The sequence below is a fragment of the Procambarus clarkii genome, chromosome 27, assembly GCF_040958095.1.
Source record: "Procambarus clarkii isolate CNS0578487 chromosome 27, FALCON_Pclarkii_2.0, whole genome shotgun sequence".
Classification (NCBI taxonomy): Eukaryota; Metazoa; Arthropoda; class Malacostraca; order Decapoda; family Cambaridae; genus Procambarus; species Procambarus clarkii.
Window position 1 is genome coordinate 36244961 of NC_091176.1, and position 22597 is coordinate 36267557.

Below are 22597 nucleotides of genomic sequence, written 5' to 3' on the forward strand. Positions count from 1 at the left end.
TTCTTTTTGTTTTGTTGTAGTAGTTAGTACTTTATTGAATAAACTAAGTTGTTATGGTTAACACTGTCTTTTCGTTACACCCCCACACATTATTACTGTTATGCAAGTGTTCTTCACACTCGACTAATAAAATTGTCACTGATTCTGAGCTTTGGACCAAATATACGGCACCACACAACAATAAATTATTGTTGTGAGAGCCCGTGACCTACTCGTTAGATTCGCTTTGGCGAATGGCGAAGGTCGGCGGCCTAGTGGAGGGGATTTCAATTTTCATTGGGGTCTAGGCGTTTGCTCGCGCCTAGTCAATTGTTCATACATGGTCCCAAAGTGAGGAATGAGCTGGTTACTACACTGGTGTGTTAGCTAAGCAAGTCCTTCCTCAGGCGACCTAATTGAATATCACGACAGGAATAAAGGTTAAAGAATAAAGAAAATTCTTAGAAATTTTCCGAGCTAAAATTCCTTATACCAATTTCAATTTATTCCAAAACTTCTCACAAGTTACATCAAAAACTCTCACATCATGGCGCCCAACGTGGGGCCGTAGACTTTTGATTCATAATCAGAAAAGTAAGACTCATCAAGTTGAGAAACTTAGGAAGAAAGGTGTGCAGAACATTGCAGAACAATATTGCTGTGGGTGTGTTGTTATCGGTTAGCATGATTAGGTACATACACACCACACACACTGAATGGATGAGGATTATAGGGATAAGTACATAGATCTGTATGTGACTAAGTATGGCGTGCTGCCAAAGGATAGAAACATTCGCACAGATGAGGAATGTCGGCAGTATGTTGAGGACCATAAGGCCTATGTACGGCGTCTATGTCTAGAAAGAGGAAACAGAAGTGATCTAGGGGACAAGGGAGTTCCCCTAGCCGACCGTGGTATAGTCGGTATATCAGGGAGTGTGGGATTGAGTCCACCCCAGGAGAAGGAAGGGGAGTCGCGACCCCAGCCTAGGCTAAGGACTGATTCCTTGGGCCACAGAAACGTTTCGTTAGAAGTAGTCAATCAGATACCAGAACAACCTCTCAGGAGGGGGACTGAACAACCCCAGGAGGAAATTACTTTAGAGTACCTGGCAGCTCAAGCTGATTCTATGGAACTGCAAGGACTGGATAAGGCCAAATTTGTGGCTGACATGTGGAATGCCCACCACGAGAGATTGACTAGATTGGAAATTGCAAGAGTGCATTCCGAGGCAAGGACGTGGAGTCAAACCCCTCCTGCCGCGCCAAGCTCAGAGGTACAGGCGCTGGAAGTAGAGGTACCTCCTCTATTGCCAAGAGAGGAGAAGATCGATCCTAGGGATGCATACCTAGATCGATGTGTGACAAAGGTTGAAAGGTTTACTCAAGCTCCATGTAAGGGAGCCAAACCACAAGTTACATCAAAAACTCTCACAAGGGGAATGGTTGGATATAAAGAAAATCTTAGCTATATCATAAAATATAACAATATGAACTTCTAATAATATATAAGATATGAAAATATTTTAAGAATGTTTCACACATCACGCAAACGACATTTACAATTTATATAAATTATTTAGGGAATAGGACATAAATTTTACTTATAAACACGATATTTGTGTTTATTGGGATACATAATGACTCAAATAGTGTTAAATGAGAGATTTTTAGCAAAATTATGAAAACATATTTTATCTGATCATCATAACTGAAAACTCACACCCCAGAAATGACTCGAACCTAGACTGCCAAGAGCACTCTGCATCTGGCGAACAGGACACCTTAACCACTCGACCAACACGACCGGACAAAAGAGGATGGTAGCCGAGGCTAGTTTTCAATCCCACCGCCGGCACTCTGATGGTAATCTTGGGCATGGTATTTTATCAAATCACCTCATTCTTAGGGGCACACGTGAGGAACTTAAATGCAAAATTTCAGTTGCATATATGCCTGGAGATCGTTCAGGCTTGTTCGCATTTGTTCGCATCGAGGTCGAATATATCGTCCAACAGGATCTCTTTATTAACTTTATTTAACAACATATGTTTACAAGAAAGACTGCTATCAAAATATACTAATATTAAAACGCACGAACCAGCAGCAAGAAATCAAGCCTTCACGATAAAGTATCGCCAAGATCTGATTCGAAATCAGATACACAAGGCAGAAAATGAAATAAAAAACAAAAAAACACAATTACTTCATGCTACAAACCAATGGAGAAACAGCAACATCGACGAAAACCTCCGTACTCGTATTGAACAACACCTCAACATCCTCACTTATCGACATCACCACAGCACCAAAACCAGGATAATCAAGAAACTAACAACATTATATGGCGGACCTACGGCGATTCCACGACCAAGAGACGGCTTCCTGAACCTTGCTGGAATCAACCTCACTGATGATCAAGTCACTCTCCTAAATCTGATGATCAAGTCACTCTCCTAAATCTGGGTATAAACTGTTACGTTATGTCCACACCAAGTGAGATGGCCCGGAAAGTGGAGTTGGAGATCCGGTTGGACGACATATTCGACCTCGAGACACAAAAGAAGGTCATCATCAAAGACACCTTGCAAGCAGTACTTATTGCAGAAGGAAGAAAGATTCGAGGCAACTACAGAAGAACCATACTGTCCTCCGAGCTCAAAGCGGCAGCTAAGAGCCTTTTTGAGAACAAGGAGATAGTCGTCAGGAGAGGTGACAAGTCGCCAATATACGTCATTCTTAAAAAAGACGAATATCTGGCGAAAATGAACCTCATACTCTCCGACCAAACTATATTCCAAAGGGTAGCGAAGGACACTACAGCCGAATTGAAAACAAAGGTAAACAGATTGATCGAAACTGTGAATGCCAAGAAATCCGGACTTCACCTGCCAAAGATTATTGGGGGAATACAAACCTGGGTATGCGTATTGAAATATCAAGACACACAAGCTTGGAAACCCACTTCGGCCAATCATCGGCAAGTTACCCACACCCACGTACAGACTGGCGAAGCAACTCAACGGCTTGCTGACTCCTTATGTACCTTGTGCTTTCAGCCTGAAGTCTCCAAAGGAATTTGTTGACTTACTGCGGGGAACAGGGGCCACAGGGATAAGAGCCTCGTTGGACGCAGACTCGCTGTTTACCAACGTACCTGTGGATGAAACAATCGGGATAATAGCGGACAGAGTGTATCGTAATCCGGCCTGTACTCCTCTTGACATACCAGAAAACATTCTAAGGAAACTACTCCAAGCTTGTACTAAAGAGTCACCCTTCTTGAGCCCTGATGGGCACATGTATAAGCAAGTAGATGGGGTCGCCATGGGTTCACTCCAAGGTGTACTGTTTGCGAACTTCTACATGGCTACCATCGAACAGAAGGTCTTAGTTGACATGATCTTGAAACCTGCCATATACTGCAGATATGTTGACGACATTTTTACACAGGTACCTGATGTCAGACGTCTGCAAGAGCTGAAGGAGGCATTCGAGCGGAATTCTGTGTTGAGTTTCACTTACGAGATGGAGAAGGATGGGGAGCTGCCCTTTCTAGATGAAACAATCATGGAAAGGAGCGGAGGTTTACACACTGCAGTCTACACTAAGGAAACAAACATAGGAATGTGCCTCAATGCCAACAGTGACTGCCCAGACAGGTACAAGAGGAGTGTTGTCAACGCTTACGTCGACCATGCTCTCAGCCACAGCTCAGGATGGACGCAAGTCGATGAAGAACTCTGTAGAATAAAGCAGGTCCTAGTCAACAACGGCATCTCCAATGGTTTCGTTGAAGACATCATATAAAGAAAGGTGAAACGCCATGCAACCTCTAAAGAGTCAACGAGCACACCTGTACCCCCTATTAAACTATTTTACAGGAACTTCTTTTCCACAGCTCATAAAACGGAGGAAAGGGTCCTGAATGATATTGTTAATAGGAACGTTATCCCTACAACCAAAAATCAGAAAATACAATTGACTATTTACTATAAAACCAAAAAACCGGCCAACCTACTCAAGAAAAACTCTCCAGACACAAAGCAGAACGCCTTAGAGGAGACCAACGTCGTCTATGCCTTCAAATGCCCACTTGGGGACTGTAAGCCCCAAAGAACTCAGTATATAGGCAAGACAACAACATCTCTTTCCAAGCGATTAACAATGCATAAGCAACAGGGCTCCATTAAGGAACATATAATCTCTTCCCACATCAAACCAGACCATCAAAAGAGAAGTCTTAACAAACAACACAGAAATCATTGATAGATACAGCGATAGCAAGTGGCTTGACATCTGTGAGGCACTACACATCAAAAAGTCAACGCCAGCAATCAACAGCTAATTAATGCATAACTATATTCTACCCACTTCAAGACTCCGTACCAATATAGAAGCATCAAGAGGAAGTATGGGTCAATAGGCCCTTTGCAGTTACTTCCATTCTTCCCTCTTATTTTTCCAATTAATACCCATTGTTCCGTGTTCTGTCTTGTGTTGGTCAAAAGTTTGTTCACCTCATCCAAAACTGTTGCAACATATCACCTCACCCAAATGCAAGCATATATAAGTCAAGCTGTTTAATAAGTATAACATAAGTATAACTCTATTTAGTGTTTTCAGGTTACAGTTGTGTGTGTGTAAACTAAAGTCTTTGAAAATGTAATAAGTTATTACGAAACGCGTTCAAGCATCGCGTCAGACTAGAAATAAAAATGAATTTTGGAAAATTGATTTTTTCAGTTACCATCAACAGTAAAAAGAAACATAAGCAATAATGAGAAAATTCGTGTTAGAATTATTAATCTTACTTTTTCGGTCATATTTAACAACATATGTTTACATGAAAAACTGCTACCAAAATATACTAATATATACATATATAAATATTTGTAAAAATTTTTGATTAAACGTTGCTCAGATGCTTTCTGCACCATTTTCACTAAGAGTCATTCCCATAACCCTTACGTTTGTGGAGATTGCAACAACGTTTTGTGTTTGCTGGGGATGACTGTTGTACGGCAAGAAGTTGACGTGGGAAGATGGTCCGGATATTCACTGTATAAATGTTGTTGTCGTGATGCTGTATCAGTTCTAGGTCCATTGCATTATCAAAGTAAAATACAAAATTAACTCCTTCCTGACAATGGTAGTTACGTCTGTCACTTCCTTGAGGATCTTCAGGAGGTTTGTCATGTTCAATGCCTAGTTGTTTAGAGGGGTAGCCCTGACTGAGTTGTTTGGAATGCATTGTAGTGCAAGCAGAGCCCGACGTTCAGCAGACAACACTCAACGGGACGCAGTGCCGATGGAAGAACGTTTCTTTCAGGATGGTGCTCTAATCGCCAATACACATTATCCGAAAAGTCCTTCAATCTCTTCTGGATATAAAAAACCAGTATGGGAGTGGGACTGACCTTCTAGAATAAAGCGACTAGTGACAGTCTGTGATCTTGTCTTGTGAGGGTGTTCATGGTCTCAGATCTTGTGATCTGTTTTTCTGTGATCTGTTCCTTGAGCACTTTTCTTCTCACTCCCGCTCCGTTTCCGTCTTCACCGATGGGTCTAAGTCTGCGGACGGTGATGGCTACTCTGTTGTTTTTCCTGATTGCACTTATATGTGTCGCTTACCTCCGGAGACTAGCACCTTCACAGCGGAGCTTTAAGCTATTCTCTATGCTCTTCGTCTCCTGCTTTCTCGTTGTCAATCTTCCTTTGTAGTTGTTGTTGACTCACGTAGTGTCCTCATGGTTTTCGGGTCCTTTAATCCGGTTCATCCAGTGGTTGTCGAAATCCAGCATTGGTTGTTACTTATTCACAGTAAATTTAATTCGGTTGATTTTTGTTGGGTTCCCAGCTATATTGATGTCTCTTTAAATGAGCGTGAGGATGCTGCCACCAGGGAAGCTGTCCGCTCCTGTCCCGTCTCTCGTAAAGGTATTCCTTATTCCGATTTTTCTTATTTTTTCTTATTCCGATATTATTATTTTCTCTCTCTCTATTTCCCCTCTCTCTCTCTCTCTCTCTCTCTCTCTCTCTCTCTCTCTCTCTCTCTCTCTCTCTCTCTCTCTCTCTCTCTCTCTCTCTCTCTCTCTCTCTCTCTCTCTCTCTCTCTCTCTCTCTCTCTCTCTCTCTCTCTCTCTCTCTCTCTCTCTCTCTCTCCCCCTCTCTCTCTCTCTCTCTCTCTCTCTCTCTCTCTCTCTCTCTCTCTCTCTCTCTCTCTCTCTCTCTCTCTCTCCCACCCTCTCTCTCCTGCCCTCTCTCTCTCTCTCTCTCTCTCCCCCGCCCTCTCCCCTCTTCCCTCTCTGCTATACATATAATAGATCTAATTAGATTAGGTAAGGATGGTTAGTGATGCATGGACATTATTTACACAATAAAGCGTAGAGGGGGAGGAGGAGGTGACAAGTGTGCATGTGACAGGTGAAGAATGCAGGGGTTGATAGTGACGAATGTGTAATGGCTTACTTGTACGTTAATTGGGAAAATTGAATCATCCTTCCACTGACCTAGCAGTGACGATGAAATGCATTTCCACACGTTATAAAACTTTCCTTTAAACGTTTCTTGTACCCAAACATAAGCCTAATGCATGTTGTAAGGCAAATCTACGATTGCAAAACCATAATTACAGAGTAGGAAACGTTCTACTATATGATCTTGTTTTCAACGTTATCAAATATTTGGAATTCCCCTTGAACTTTTTTTTTACTTTATTCATTCTCCACATTCTTACCACTAAGGATGTTGCAAAGAAAATCTACGGTTGGAAAACCATACTTACAGTGTAGCTAAAGTTCACTTGTACCCAAATAATTGAAAACTGAATGAAACACTCTCGGTGTTTCAATTTAGAACCCGACTTTTGAATTTATCTTTTAACTTCGTTCACTACATACGCTTTTCTTACCTTGTTATTCCATGCTGCAACATATGGTAATCATGCAGCATTCCCATTTTATATGATTGCAACATTGCAGCTGCATGCAACATTGTAAGATTGAACGGAGGGCACCATTTTAGTCATACTCTTTCCTAAGTGTATGTATGTGAGAATGGTTGTGTGTTTGAGTGAGACAGATATGTATGTCAAAATGTTCTCATTTTTGAGTGAGTGACAGGTATGTGAGTCCTAATGAATTTGTGTATTCATTCTGAGGCGGTTTTCATGTTGAAGAAACTGATCATTAACATCTGAATTATTGCATACCTTCAGTTCCGATGTAAGCGGATGATGTGATTGTGGGTATATGGTCAGCAGATACTGGCACAACAAGTGCAAGGTCATCAGGTGCAGAGTCAGTAGGTTTGGAATCAATTTCTGGCATGTCAACTGGTGCCACATGAAGAAGAGGACCAGCAGATGTAGGATAGACAGGTGTGGTGCCTGCATGTTCTGAATCAGCAGGGACCTGGTCAGAAGACATCGATTTAGCCAGCAACTGGTCAGTAGACACTAGATCAGTAGGCACCGCGTCAACAAGCACCGCGTCAGCAAGCCAAGGGGCAATATGAACTGACTCTTCTACCGCTGGGTCAGTAAGAGCCAGCAGAGGAAATGTGAGGACATGAGGCACAGTATCAGCCATCACAATAAACAGCCACATCACAGCACAAGTCATCACCAAAATCTTCTGCCTCTCCTTGACCCTGTTATTCCCATGTTTCTTCTTGTGTTGTTTCCTGTGGTCATTGTAGTCCTGTTCACTCATATCTGTTTACGATGTATTAATACAGTTTAGGTATGTTGGTGGTGGTTCTGCTGTTTCCTCTGATGCTGCTGCTGTTCCCTTGTGTTGTCACAGCTACTGTTGTCTTCCCCGGTGTTGCCACAGCTGCTGTTGTCTCAGATATTTCCTTAATAATGATGTTTCACTGTAAGAAAAAAAAATTGTGTAAATAATCTCATTTGATAATGTTTAAAATGTCTACTTAATTAGTTTACGTGTTTATTTAATATTTTTGTTTTGGGTCCAAAATAATCCTCACCCTCATTTATGATTTTTCGATTTGGGAGATCCTGTGTAACGAATTTACAGTTTCTATGAGCGTCACATAGACTTTAAAGGAAATAGATGGTTGGGTTGACTGTATTTTTCTGGACCAAAAAAAGGATTTCGGCAGTGTCACACATAAAAGGTTGTTCTGGAGACTGGAACATACTTAAGGATATAGAGGGAGAGGGAGAGTTCTAATAAGGCTTAAAAAAAAATTAATCGACAGAAAAATGAGGGCAGTAATCAGAGACAATGTATTGGACTGCAGATATATCATGAGTGGAATACCACAGGGTTCAGTTCTTGCAACAGTAATGGTGCAGACGATGAGTCACAATATCATGGTTGAAGATTTGGTTTAGAAAGTAAATTTAGAAAACGAAATGGGAATTTGCCAAATAATAAAGGAAAAATGCAGCTATTATAATCGTAGCACACATTTTAAAACAATAATTTTTCTTTTTATGTCAAAAATATAAGTGCCCAATCCGATCTCAGACCAAGTCCATTCCATCCAGCGGTCGACCTCACAGACGCATCCATCCATTTTAACAAGCTATTCATTCAAAACCGGAATTTTCTTATGTATAAATTAATATTGATATATAAAAGCATAATGTGCATATTTAGGCATAGGTTATGTTATGTTAGGTGTTTAGGTTCTGTTGACGATTATTTGTATTTGTAGTACGTGGGTGAAGCATTTACAGCGTTGTGGTTCGAACAAAAGTCGTCAGCGAAGCACTTGTTCTGGAAGTGCCCGGACGTCATCAGTTGTGAGTCGTGTGTAAATTTCATTCATGAACAGGGGGTTTGTTAGGTGCATGGAATGGACTTTGGCCTTTGTTTAGGAGGATGGGCTGAAGTGCCAGCTTTTACTGGTCTATCTTGCTCACTCCCCCTCTGTATACCAGCAAAAATTAAGATGACCTTTGCACTTTTTTTAGCCAATAAAACAGCTTAATTTTAAACACAAATAAGGATATTCACAGTAAAAAAAAAATTGGTATGCAACTACTAGACGTCAATAATGAAATAAACAGTTCTTATATAGTTGGTGATAAAATGAAAATAATTTAATAACATCATATAACTATCTGTTGTGGTTTATATGGATATATTTAAATCGTCATGTTAAAATGTTAATATTCATAGGACCAATCGCAATCTATGACACAAGCAATCTGGGCTTTCATTCATTAAATGTGGGTTATTTACTGTTGTATATGGAATCTTCGGTTTATGCTACATGCTTCCTGGATTGTCTTTGAACATAAGCTCTAATTTGTCATGAAAAAGAATTATGATATCAAAGAATTAATTTTAAATATTAACAGTAAAGAACAGTTTTCCTCAACAATATAATGCAAATATGTGGAAGTTCTTGAAACAACTTGGCATCTCGAAAAGAAGTGCTGCCGAGTTTATCACCCCCTTACCCACGAAAGCAGTGCTGCAAAGATTATTACCCCCCTTACCCATGAAAGAGACTTTTGACAGTAACTGTACCTTCGGACATATATAATAATGATCAGCCACCAATATGTTTTACGATTCACAAATAACATAAGCAATACTCTAAACCCAAACTCCATGGTCTGATAATCGTAGGTTTAAAGAGTAACCACACATGTAATAATAACCAGACACATATGAATATTCTGTATTAGGGAACCTGGACTCTCTATATATCCCAACTCAGTAATTCCTCAACCTACTCCAGAGTCTCCTGCAATTTAATGATTAAAAAACTGTGGCTTATCTGGATATCTGACAGTGTAACCCTCTAAAATCAGGACCGTCGGCTACCGCATGCGCCCTCCGCCATGATTCAGACTGTCTACCGAGCCTGCCTTCGGCAGGCTCGGGAGACATCTGCTCCTTCATACCAGATCTTATCTCATTTCTGAGTAATCTGTAAATATTTCCATTTAACTGTACTCAGTTTGTAAGTCATATAGATGAGTCTAATTTTCCTTTACAAAAGATTTACGTTCAATCTACAAATAATTTATATAAATAAAAATGGAAATGTTCGTTTGTTCAAAATCGCAAATCTCCGAAAGTACTTCACCGATTGCTTTGAAATTTTCACATAACGTACCACTCGCATCCGAGCAGGTTTTATATACATACTATATAGATGTCACGTCTGTGATGGTACAAAAACATGCTTTTTTTTAAACTGTTGTTTTTCATTTGTTTATCATGTGAGGGAAAACTTCGAATCTTCTTTACCGATTGCTTTGAAATTTTGATACAACGTTGCATTCAAATAGGCGCGTCTTTTTATGTCTACTATATACATGCCTCATCTGTGACAGGAAAAAAACATGCTTTTATTTTTAAACAGCCCCATCTGTTGGACGTAAGGGCAACATATACTGTAATCTTCGAATGTTATTCACCAATTGCTTTGAAATTTTGACACAACGTTGCATTCGGATAGGCGCATCTTTATATATACCTACTATATAGATGCCACCCCTGTGACAGGTAAAAACATGTATTTTTTAAAAACAGCTCCATCTGTTGCACATAATAGCAACATACAATATACAAGATATGTTACGATTCAATTTCAGTGTTTCCGATTGCATTAATATATTGAATTTTCATAGATTTTTATTTATTTTCATTTTGATTGACTTATTTTGTGTGACATTGTGTTGCAATTGAGCTGTGTTTTTACCATACCATTCATTTCGTGGGTATAGCTAATTTGTTTCATTTTCATTGTTTTTCATTCCGTTTTTTAACTGTGCTTCTTATTTTTCAGTGCAATTGGTGGTGAAATTGAGCTGTGTCGATTGATCGGCATTTGAATTGAAATATTTCGTTAGTATTTTTGTTTTTGTTTTGAAAACAAGAAAATTGACATCACGTTTATTTCTCAGCTGCAAATGTGCAACAAACAGCTATGAATCCACCGGCTTCAACAACGTTTACTGCTTTATTCACGTTATGTCAAAATGATGCGTTTGTTAAAACACTGCTGTATTCGGAAGTGCCTACGTATTACACATGGAATGCCAGTAGAATATCATTTGAACGACGTAAACGAGGAGAGCGAGTCGACGGACAACCTGGCATATTCAAACAAACTACGATAGGCAGACTCTACACCGTGCACCCCAATCAAGATGAATGCTTCTTTCTTCGCAAGCTGTTGGTAAATGTCCCTTGGCTACCTTGAGGCTACCTTGAGGTGCTTCCGGGGCTTAGTGTCCCCGCGGCCCGGTCGTCGACCAGGCCTCCTGGTTGCTGGACTGATCAACCAGGCTGTTAGACGCGGCTGCTCGCAGCCTGACGTATGAGTCACAGCCTGGTTGATCAGGTATCCTTTGGAGGTGCTTATCCAGTTCTCTCTTGAACACTGTGAGGGGTTTGCCAGTTATGCCCCTTATGTGTAGTGGAAGCGTGTTGAACAGTCTCGGGCCTCTGATGTTGATAGAGTTCTCTCTCAGAGTACCTGTTGCACCTCTGCTTTTCAACGGGGGTATTCTGCACATCCTGCCATGTCTTCTGGTCTCATGTGGTGTTATTTCTGTGTGCAGGTTTGGGACCAGCCCCTCAATTATTTTCCACGTGTAAATTATTATGTATCTCTCCCGCCTGCGCTCAAGGGAGTACAGATTTAGGCTCTTTAGTCGGTCCCAGTAATTTAGATGTTTTACTGAGTGGATTCTAGCAGTAAAGGATCTCTGCACGCTCTCTAGGTCAGCAATTTCTCCAGCTTTGAAAGGGGCTGTCATTGTGCAGCAGTACTCCACTCTAGATAGCACAAGCGTTTTGAAAAGTATCATCATCGGTATAGCATCTCTAGTGTGAAAAGTTCTTGTTATCCAACCTGTCATTTTTCTTGCAGTTGTGACGGCTACTTTATTGTGTTCTTTAAAGGTAAGGTCTTCCGACATGAGTACACCCAGGTCCTTTACATTGCCTTTTCGTTCTATGTTATGATTTGCCTGCGTTTTGTACGTGGTTTCTGTTTTTATATTTTCAATTTTTCCGTAGCGCATGAGCTGAAACTTATCCTCGTTGAATACCATATTATTTTCTGTAGCCCATAGAAAGACCTGATCTACATCTGATTGGAGGTTTGCCGTGTCCTCTATGTTGCCAACTCTCATGAAAATCCTAGTGTCATCTGCAAAGGATGATACAGTGCTATAGGTTGTGTTCTGGTCTATGTCCGATATGAGGATGAGAAAAAGTACTGGAGCAAGCACAGTACCCTGGGGGACTGAGCTCTTCACGGTTGATGGGCTGGATTTTATTTTGTTGACTATTACACATTGGGTTCTGTCAGTCAGGAAATTGTAGATCCATCTGCCTCTCTGATCTCCCCGGTCCAATGTCTTTCCAGCAATTGAGATTTGTCAGTGGCGTAATACTTGCCACTTTCCGTAGTCCTACTCAAGCTCTGAATTTATTGGAGAACGACTGACACAGGGATGTATGCATTAATGACGCGTCTAACACGTCACGTCCAAATCAAATTCGTGCATTGTTTGCAATCATACCACCGGCTCTCCTTTATCTCCAACAGAGTATGGGAAAAACACAAATCGCACATGGCTGAAGATATTGTCCGTCGAATACGCAAGGAAAATTCAAATATGAACATGAATTTCACAGTAGAAATCTACAACGAAGCGTTGATAATGATTGAAGAATTGTGCTTAGAAATCGCGAAAAAAGTTCTTAATCAATTGAGAATGCCATCACCGATTCGATCTGCTGCTGCTTCGTCGACCCTAGAATTGCGTCGTGAACAAAATTATAACATGGGTGATCTGTTGTCGTATGTGCAATCAAATATTCTTAAGCTAATGCTTGAGCGAAAAGGCATTTACGATCAAATAATTCAAACTGTCAATAACGAGTTTCGAGAAATCTTCTTAGATGCGTCAGGAGGAACTGTAAAACCTTTCTAATCAGATTGGTTTTGGCAGCATTTCGATCTCAAAATGGCATAACCTTAGCTCTTGCATCGTTCAGAATAGCTGCGACATTGCTACCAAGTGGAAGAACTGCTACTTCGGCTTTGAAATTGCCATTGAACATGCAGGTCATTGAAGCTCCCACATGCAACATTTCCAAAGCATCCGGCATGGGAAAAGTATTACAGAAATGTAAACTTATTGTTTGGGATGAATGCACAATGGCCCACAAAAAACTGCTCGAAACTCTTGATCGATCATTGCAAGATTTGCGTGGAAACATCAGACCATTTGGGAACGCATTAATATTGCTTGCAGGATTTTTCAGGCAAACATTACCTGTAACTCCTCGATCGACACCAGCGGACGCAATAAATGCTGGCCTGACTTGCCACTACTTTGTGGCACCACGTAAAGATGTTAAAATTAACTACAAATATGCGTGTCCAACTGCAAAACGACTCATCAGATGAGATATTCTCACATCAATTTCTGGAAATTGGGAACGGAAACGTGGCAGTCACATACAAGTCCGTCGACACTGTGGTGGAAGCCGATCAAGCGGTTAATTATCCAACTGAATTTTTTAATTCGCTCAATCTGCCAGGGATACCACCACCGAACGAGTTGCAATTAAAATTCGGCGTGCCAATTATCGTGTTACGAAATATCAACCAGCCAAAGCTTAGCAATGGCACGCGGCTTGCAGTAAAAAATTATTCAGCAACGTCGTAGAAGCAACAATCTTGACAGGACCTTTCAAAGGTGAAGATGTCCTCATTCCTCACATTCCTATGATTTCAACGGATTTGCCATTTCAATTTAAGAGATTGTAATTCCCAATTCAATTGGCGTTTGCAATCACCATCAACAAAGCTCAAGGCCAATGTTGACCAGACCACACACTAGAAAGTGAAGGGACAACGACGTTCCGGTCCGTCCTGGACCGTTCTCAAGTCAATTGTGATGACCGTACCTGAGTACCTGGAATTTATCACTGTTAAACATCATGTTATTTTCTGTTGCCCGGTCGAAAACTTTATTAATATAAGCTTGAAGTTTTTCAATGTCCTCAGCCGAGGTCATTTTCATACCGATTTTTGTGTCATTCTCAATAGGATGATACGAAGCTGTGACTTGTATTTTTGTTTATATCTGATATGAGAATAAGGAAAAGCAGCGGTGCAAGGACTGTACCCTGACGTACAGAGCTTTTAACTGCGCTTGGACTCGATTTAATATGGGTAATTGTTACTCGCTGAGTCCTGTTTAACAGAATACTGAGTATCCAGCGTCCTACTTTACCGGTTATTCCCATTGACCTCAATTTGAGTGCTATCACTTCATGGTCACATTTATCGAAAGCCTTTGAGATGTCCGTGTATATCACATCAGTATTCTGTTATTCTTCTAATGCCTCAGTGACTTTGTCGTAGTGCTCAAGTAGCTGTGAGAGGCACGATCTTCCCGCTCGAAATCCATATTGGCCTGGGTTGTGAAGGTCATTGGTCTCAAGGAGATTGGTGACCTGACTCTTAATCACTCTCTCAAATACTTCTATTAAGTGCGACGTTAGTGCAACTGGTCTATAATTCTTTGCCAATGCTTTGCTCCCTCTCTTGTGTAGAGGGGCAATGTCTGCTACTTTAAGTGCATCTGGTATCTCCCCCGTGTCCAAGCTCTTCCTTCACACTATACTGAGTGCCTGTGCTACCGGCACTTTGCATTTCTTTATAAATAAAAATTCCATGAATCTGGACCCGGGGCCAAGTGCATGGGCATGTTTTCAATTTTTCTTTCAAAGTCTAGTACGTTTTGATTGAGTTGATATTATTACATTACAGAGTGTGGTAGGTTTCATTACATTACAATAATTGGTAGTTTTAATTACATACCAGTGAATGGTTGAGATTATTGCATTACAGAGAGTAGTAGGGTTCATTACATTACAGTGGGTGGTTGAGATTATTACATTACAGTGTATGGTAGGGTTCATTACAGTATAGTGAATGATTGAGATTATTACATTGCAGAGAGTGGTTGGGTTCATTACATTACAGTGAGTGTTTGAGATTATTACATTTCAGTGCGTAGTAAGGTTCATTACACTACAGTAAGTGGTGTAGATTATTATGTTACAGTGGGTGGTAGGGTTCTTTATATTACAGTGGATGGCTGAAATGATTACATTACAGTGAGTCGAAGGGTTCATTACATTACTGTGGGTGTTAGGGTTAATTACTTTGCAATGGGTGATCAAGTTTATTACATTACAGGGTGTGGCAGCTGTCATTACATTGCATTGGGTAGATGAGATTATTAAATTTTAGTGGTTGGAAGGGTTCACTACATTACAGTGGGTGGTTGAGATTATTACATTACAGAGAGTGGTAGAGTTCATTGCATTGTAGTGGATGGTTGAGATTATTACATAACAGTGGGTGGTATCCTTCAATACATCGCAGAGGGTGGTACGGGTCATTACACAGGGTTGTTGAGATTATTACATTATGGTGAGTGAGATATGGGTCATTACATTACAGTGGATGATGGGGTCATTATATAAAAGTATGTTACAGAATATCATTGCATTTTAGAGGATGGTTGGGGGGTCAATACAATACAGTGGGTAGAGAGGGTCATTACATAACAATGAGTGGTAAAGGTCAAAACATTAACGGGAAGGTGTGGTCATTACATTAGTGGGTGGTCGGGACCATTTCATTAGTGGGTGTGGGTCAGTTCATTACTATGGAAGGTGGGGTCATGTCATTACAGTGGGTGGTCGGGGTCGTTATATTACAGTTGTGGTGGGGTATTCACATTACAAAGAGTGGTAGGTGGTCATAACAATACAGTGGGTGTTGGGGATTATTCACCACTAACATTACAGTTAGCTGTAGATTCACACGATTTTAGTAAGCAAGGCTTACTGCCAAACTAAAGGGACAGTGACTGGAGCAAGTGTCAGCGTGTTATTATGGAGGTCGTCAGACACACAGCATTCAATTTATTAAACAAAAAACGTTATTCAAACATTTTTAATTGTTCGTAGAAAGGTGACACTGTAACTATATATATGAAGTCCTTTTTGAGCACTTAAAATACGTTAATTTCAGTCAGCGCTATCTTACTCCGTATTAGCAAACGAGCTAATAACGTTTTTATGATGCTTAATTTATGTATTTTCAATTACCTGCAATCATTTATTCTGTACTCACCTATTTATGCCTGTAAGATCGAGCATTGATTCTTGAATCCCACCTATCTAGCCATCAGTTGATTATAGCAAGGTCCTATTTCTCTGTCATATCTTCTTTTAAAATTATAAATTTAGTTTGCTTCCACAACCTGCTCCTTAAGTTCATTCCATTTTTCCACTACTCTCATGCTAAAAGAAAACTTCCTAACATCTCTGTAACTCATCTGAGTTTCCAGATTCCCCCCCCCCCCATGTCCCTTTGTTCTGTTAGTACTTCATGTGAACATTTCGTCTATTTCCACTCTGTCAATCTTCCTGAGTATTTTATATATTCTTATCATATCCCCATCTACCATCCTTTGTTCTAGTGTAGTCAGGTTCAATTCCTTCAGGCGCTCTTCTTCCCTCGTAACTGTAGGACTATCCTCGTCGCAAACTTCTGAACCTTATCCAGTTTCCTTATGTATTACCATTCCTTTCCCCCGTCCCATCTCAAATCCTTATCCTGTCCCCTTCCCAGTGTTATATAGTCGTAATGGCTTGGTCCTTTCCCCTTATAATTCCTTCCTTCCTTCTTCAAGTGGGGAAACCATGATGACGCGGCATACTCTAATACTGGTCTCACATAGGCAGTGAAAAGTGCCCTAAATTCTTCCTTACTTAGGTTTCTGAATGATGTTCAAAATTTTGACAGTGTAAAGGATGCTGCTGTTTATATCTCCATTTATATCCCCCATTATTATGTGCCTCAGGAGTTAGCTAAGATGTTACGTCCTCTCCCAGGTCTCTTTCTTGAATCGTCACAGGTAGAAAGTTTCCCTTCTTTGTGCACAGTTCCTTTGGTCTCCTGTCACCTAATCCCATTTCCATAACTTTACATTTGCTCATGTTGAACTCAAGTGGCAATGTCTCCGACCATTTCTGCAGCCTGTTCAAGTCAACTTTGAGGATCCTACAATCCTCGTCTGTCACAACTCTTCTCATTAATTTTGCGTCATCCGCGAACATGGACATATAGGACTCCATTTACATCGACTCCTGTAAATATGTTATTTACGTATATTAGAAATAGAACTGGTCCTAGCACCGACCCTTAGGGTACTCCACTCGTTGCTTTTTGCCAGTCCACTTCTAGCCCTTTACCGTTACTCTCTGGCTCCTTTTTGTTAGATAGTACCTTACCGATGCTAGGGCCTTTTCACTTGCTCCCGCCTACCTCTCAAGTTTGAATAGCAGTCTCCTGTGCGGCACTGTATCAAAGGCAGAAAAGTGTATTCACCTAGTTGTATTCACCTAGTTGTGCTTGCGCGATTTGAGCTCTGGCTCTTTCGGCCTGCTTCTGCCATGTCAACCAATCAACTTGTTTTGTTTTCTTCCACACTCACACAAACACACACACCCGCAAGTAGCAGCCCATAACAGCTGTCTAACTCCAAGGTACCTATTTACTGCTAGGTAACAGGGGCATCAGGGTGAAAGATGCTCCTATGCCTGCCCATTTTGTTTCTCGCCGGCCCCGGGAATCGAACCCCGGTCCACATGATTACGTGTCCACCGTGCCGTCCACTCCACTTGCCACCAGCAACCACTGGTCGCTGTTGTGTGTGTGTGAGTAATTACCTAGTTGTATTTACCTAGTTGTGCTTGCGGGATTGAGCTCAGATTCTTTGGTCCCACCTCTCAACTGTCAATCAACTGGTGTACACGTTCCTGAGTCTATTGGGTTCTATCATATCTGCATTTGAAACTGTGTATGGAGTCTGCCTCAACCCCATCACTTCCTAATGCATTCCATTTGTCTACTACTCTGACACTGAAAAAAAAGTTTCTCCTAATGTCTCTTTGGTTCATTTGGGCACTCAATTTCCACCTGTGTCCCCTAGTGTGTGTGTCCCTTGTGTTAAATAGTCTGTCTTTATCTAACCTATCAATTCCTCTGAGAAACTTGTATGTGGTGATCATGTCTCCCCTAACTCTTTTGTCTTCCAGCGACGTGAGGTTTAATTCCTGTAGTCTCTCCTCGTAGCTCATACCCCTCAGTTCAGGTAATAGTCTGCTGGCAAATCTTTGAAGCTTTTCCATTTTAGTCTTACGCTTGACTAGATATGGACTCCATGCTGGAGCTGCATACTCCAGGATTGGTCTGACATATGTGGTATACAAAGCTCTGAATGATTCCTTACACAAGTTTCTAAAGGCCGTTCTTATGTTAGCCAACCTGGCATATGCTGCATGTTATTTACTTGATATGGGCTTCAGGGGGACAGGTCTGGCGTGATATCAACTCCCAAGTCTTTCTCTCTCTCTGACTCTTGCAGTATTTCTTCTCCCAAATGATATATTATATCTAGTCTCCTGCTTCTTACATCTATCTTCATTACATTACATTTGCATGGGTTAAACTCTAACAACTATTTGTTCGACCATTCCTTCAGCTTGTCTAGGTCTTCTTGAAGCCTCAAGCTGTCCTCTTCTGTCTTAATCCTTCTCATAATTTTGACGTCATCAGCAAAAATTGAGAGGCATGAGCCTATTCCCTCTAGGAGATCATTTACGTATATCAGAAACACAATAGGTCCAAATACAAAGCACTGTGGGACTCCACTGGTGACTTCACACCATTTTGAGGTCTCACCCCTCACTGTAACTCCCAGCTTCCTATTGCTTAGGTACTCCCTTATCCACTGGAGCACACTATCAACTTCTCCTGCCTGTTTCTCCAGCTTATCCATCAGCCTCTTATGGAAAATTGTGTCAAAGGCTTTCCGACAGTCCAAGAAAATGCGGTCCGCCCATCCTTCTATTTCTTGCTTAATTTTTCTCACCTGACCGTAGAATTCTATTAAGCCAGTAAGACAAGATTTACCCTCCCTGAACCCATGATGATGGGTTGACATGAAGTCCCTTTCCTCCAAATGTGTTACCAGGTTTTTTCTCACGATCTTCTCCATCACCTTGCATGGTAAACAAGTTAAGGACACCGGACTGTAGTTCAGTGCCTCTTGTCTGTCAACCTTTTTCTATATTGGGACTACATTAGCCGTCTTCCATTTTTCTGGTAGATCTCCCATCTCCAGTGACCTACTATACACTTTGGAGAAAGCAAAGTGCTTCTGCACCCTCTTTCAATACCAATGGTGAGATTCCGTCCGTGCCAACAGCCTTTCTCACGTCCAGATCCAACAAATGCCTCTTGACCTCATCTCTTGTAATTTCGAACCCTTCCAAGGCCTCCTGGGTTACTTCCACCTCTCCTTGCGCAGTGACCTCTCCTTGTTCTATTGTGAAGACCTTCTGGAACCTCTTGTTGAATTCTTCACACACCTCTTTGTCATTCTCTGTGTACCTGTCCTCACCTGTTCTAAGTTTCATCACTTGTTCCTCGTTGTTGTTTTCCTCCTGATGTGACTGTGGAGTAGTTTTGGTTCAGTCTTCACTTTATTAGCTATATCATTTTTGTAATTTTTATTAGCTTCTCTTCTCACACTAACATACTCCTTCCTGGTTCTCTGGTAACTCCCTATGCTTTCTGGTGTTCTGATATTTCTGATGTTCCTCCACCCCCTTTTGTTCAGTTCCTTTGCTTCCATACATGCCCTGTTAACCACGGATTCTTCTTTTGCTTCTCAGTTGTTTCCGTTTGGGCCGGGATAAATTTGTTTACTGCCTCCTAACACTTTTGGGTGACATTATCCATCATGTCTTGTATTGACTTAGTTCTGAGTTCTGTGTCCCTTGGTATATCCCTAAGGAATTTTCTCATCACCTCATAATTTCCCTTTCGGTACGCCAGCCCTTTGTATCCTAGTTCTTTTTTGGGGAGATAAATCCTATCTCTACCAGGTACTTAAAGATCAATACACTATTATCACTCATTCCCAAGTGCGGATTCAAATTTAACTTTCCTTATATCCGACTCATTTAGGGTAAATATCAGATCAAGTATAGTCGGTTCACCCTATCCTCAAATTCTTATTGGTCCCTTGATGTGTAGCTTAGAAATTTTTTTTATTGCCACGTCCAGCAGCTTAGCTCTCCATGTGTCTGGTCCTCCATGTGGGTCTCTGTTCTCCCAATCTATCTTCCCATGGTTGAAGTTTCACATGATTAGTAGTCTGGATCCGTTCCTGCTAGTGACAAAAACTGCTCTTTCTATTATGTTAATGGTGGCCATGTTGTTTCTGTCATATTCCTGTCTGGGGGTCTTTTGTCGTTTGGTGGTGGGTTATATGTGACTACTAATATAATTTGTTGTCCTCCAATTACTATGGTACCTGTTATGTAGTCACTGAAATCTTCACAGCCCTGAATAAACATCTCTTCAATACTCCATCCTTTTCTTATCAGCAGAGCTACACCCCTCCTCTTCCTTTGCTCTCATTCCTCATTACTGTGTTACAATATGCAACTGTTACACAGTAGTCCTGTGGCCACACTGCATTTGTTACGGTTTTCGTTAGCTTTGTTTCTGTGAGTGTTATTATATCTAGGTTTTCTTCTAGTGCCTATTCTCCAAGTTAAATTGTTTTGTTTATAATCCCATCTATGTTTGTGTACATTGCCCTGAATCTCACTTTCTTCTGTTCATTCTCTTGTTCCTTATTGGTGAGCGTTCTGCTGTTGGAGAAAGCTGTTCAGAAGGTGTGAAGATTTGTGAGGTTGTTAACATGGTTAACATGGTAACATATTAATTCATAAAAACTTGGCTTATTAGGCAAATTGGGCCTTGCATAGTAGGCTGAGACGTGCGTTCTGGCTACTAGGTACGACATATATATATATATATATATATATATATATATATATATATATATATATATATATATATATATATATATATATATATATATATATATATATATATATATATGTTGTACCTAGTAGCCAGAACGTCGTACTCGGCCTACTATGCAAGGCCCGATTTGCCTAATAAGCCAAATTTCCCTGAATTTATTAATTTTTCAATATTTTTTGCTTATGAAATGATAAAGCTATCCATTTCATTATGTATGAGTTATTTTTTTTTAATTTGAGTTAAAACTAATGGAGATAAATGACCGAACCTAACCAACCTTACCTAACCTGACCTAACCTAACTTAACCTAACCAAACTAACTCAATAAAGTCAATAATTTATGTTCTTAATATAATATAATAATAAAAATTCAAATAAACTAATTGGAAATAATTTTTTGAAAATAAAGAAAATCACTCTTCCTATTAGGCAAATCGGGCCTTGCATAGTAGGCTGAGAAACGCGTTCTGGCTACTAGGTGCGACATATATATGTATATATATATATATATATATATATATATATATATATATATATATATATATATATATATATATATATATATATATATATATATATAAACATATATACACATATTTTTTTGGCCGTTGGCCGAAAAAACGGCCAACCTACTCATGAAAAACTCTCCATACTCAAAGCATAACGCCTTGAAGGAAACCAACGTCGTCTATGCCCTTAAGTGCCCACTTGGGTACTGTAAGCCCCAAATAACTCAGTATATAGGCAAGACAACAACTTCTCTTTCAAGGCGATTAACAATGCATAAACAACAGGGCTCCATATAATCTCTTCCCTTAAGCAGACCATCACCATAGAAGTCTTAACAGACAACACAGAAATCATCGATAGATGCAGCGATAGCAGGAGGCTCGACATATGCGAGGCACTACACATCAAGAAGTCAACACCAGCAATCAACATCCAATTAATGCACAACTATATTCTACCCTCTTCAAGACTCCGCTCCAATATAGAAGCATCAAGAGGAAGTATGAGCCAATATACCCTCTGCAGTTACTTCCATTCTTATGTTCTCCTATCCAATTAATACCCATAGTTTCTTGTTTTGTTTTGTGTGTGACTCAAGTTTGTTCACCTCATCCAAAACTGTTGTACTATATCACCTCACCCAAATGCGAGTATGAGTATGGACAAATTTACTTCTTTACAGGTTACAGTTGTGTGTGTAAACTAAAGTCTTTGAAAATGTAATAAGTTATTGCGAACACATCAATACAACTTGTTAGAACAAAAAACTATGTAAGTAAAGCGAGGAACAATTAATATAGTTTAACCCGTGTGGCACCTCACCTCATTTGTACTGAAAAAATGCATTTTCTCCTGCCCACTGCGGCTAAACCAGAAGAGATAAGAGACATTTTATTTATATTTTCATCTTCCTGTATGCTAATTAATGACGTCAAAAGAACAAATAATTTTTTCAGAGCATTATATTTTATGTGCACCTAGGCGATGCATGATAAAATCCCTTGCGCAGCCAAAGGGCCTCTGGTCCCTACTAGAGTAATGTATGACTTGCAAGTATTTACCATGGATTGAATTGGGTGGAGTTTTACAGGCAGCAGGCACCAAAGACCCATCATTAAGGGTATTTAATTATATTCAACACTGGTTTATATATGAGAGGGGTAAA

At 40.3% G+C, this 22597-nt stretch overlaps 1 protein-coding gene across 1 annotated transcript in view; it reads right to left on the reverse strand.

Annotated features, from left to right (window-relative positions):
• Positions 1-22597, reverse strand: part of LOC123752155 (uncharacterized) — a 395436-nt gene that overhangs the window by 366895 nt on the left and 5944 nt on the right. Inside the window, exon 2 of the mRNA XM_069332176.1 lies at positions 7193-7857. Coding sequence (XP_069188277.1) covers positions 7193-7694 — 502 coding nt within the window. The 5' untranslated portion in view covers positions 7695-7857. The remainder of the gene's footprint in view (positions 1-7192; positions 7858-22597) is intronic.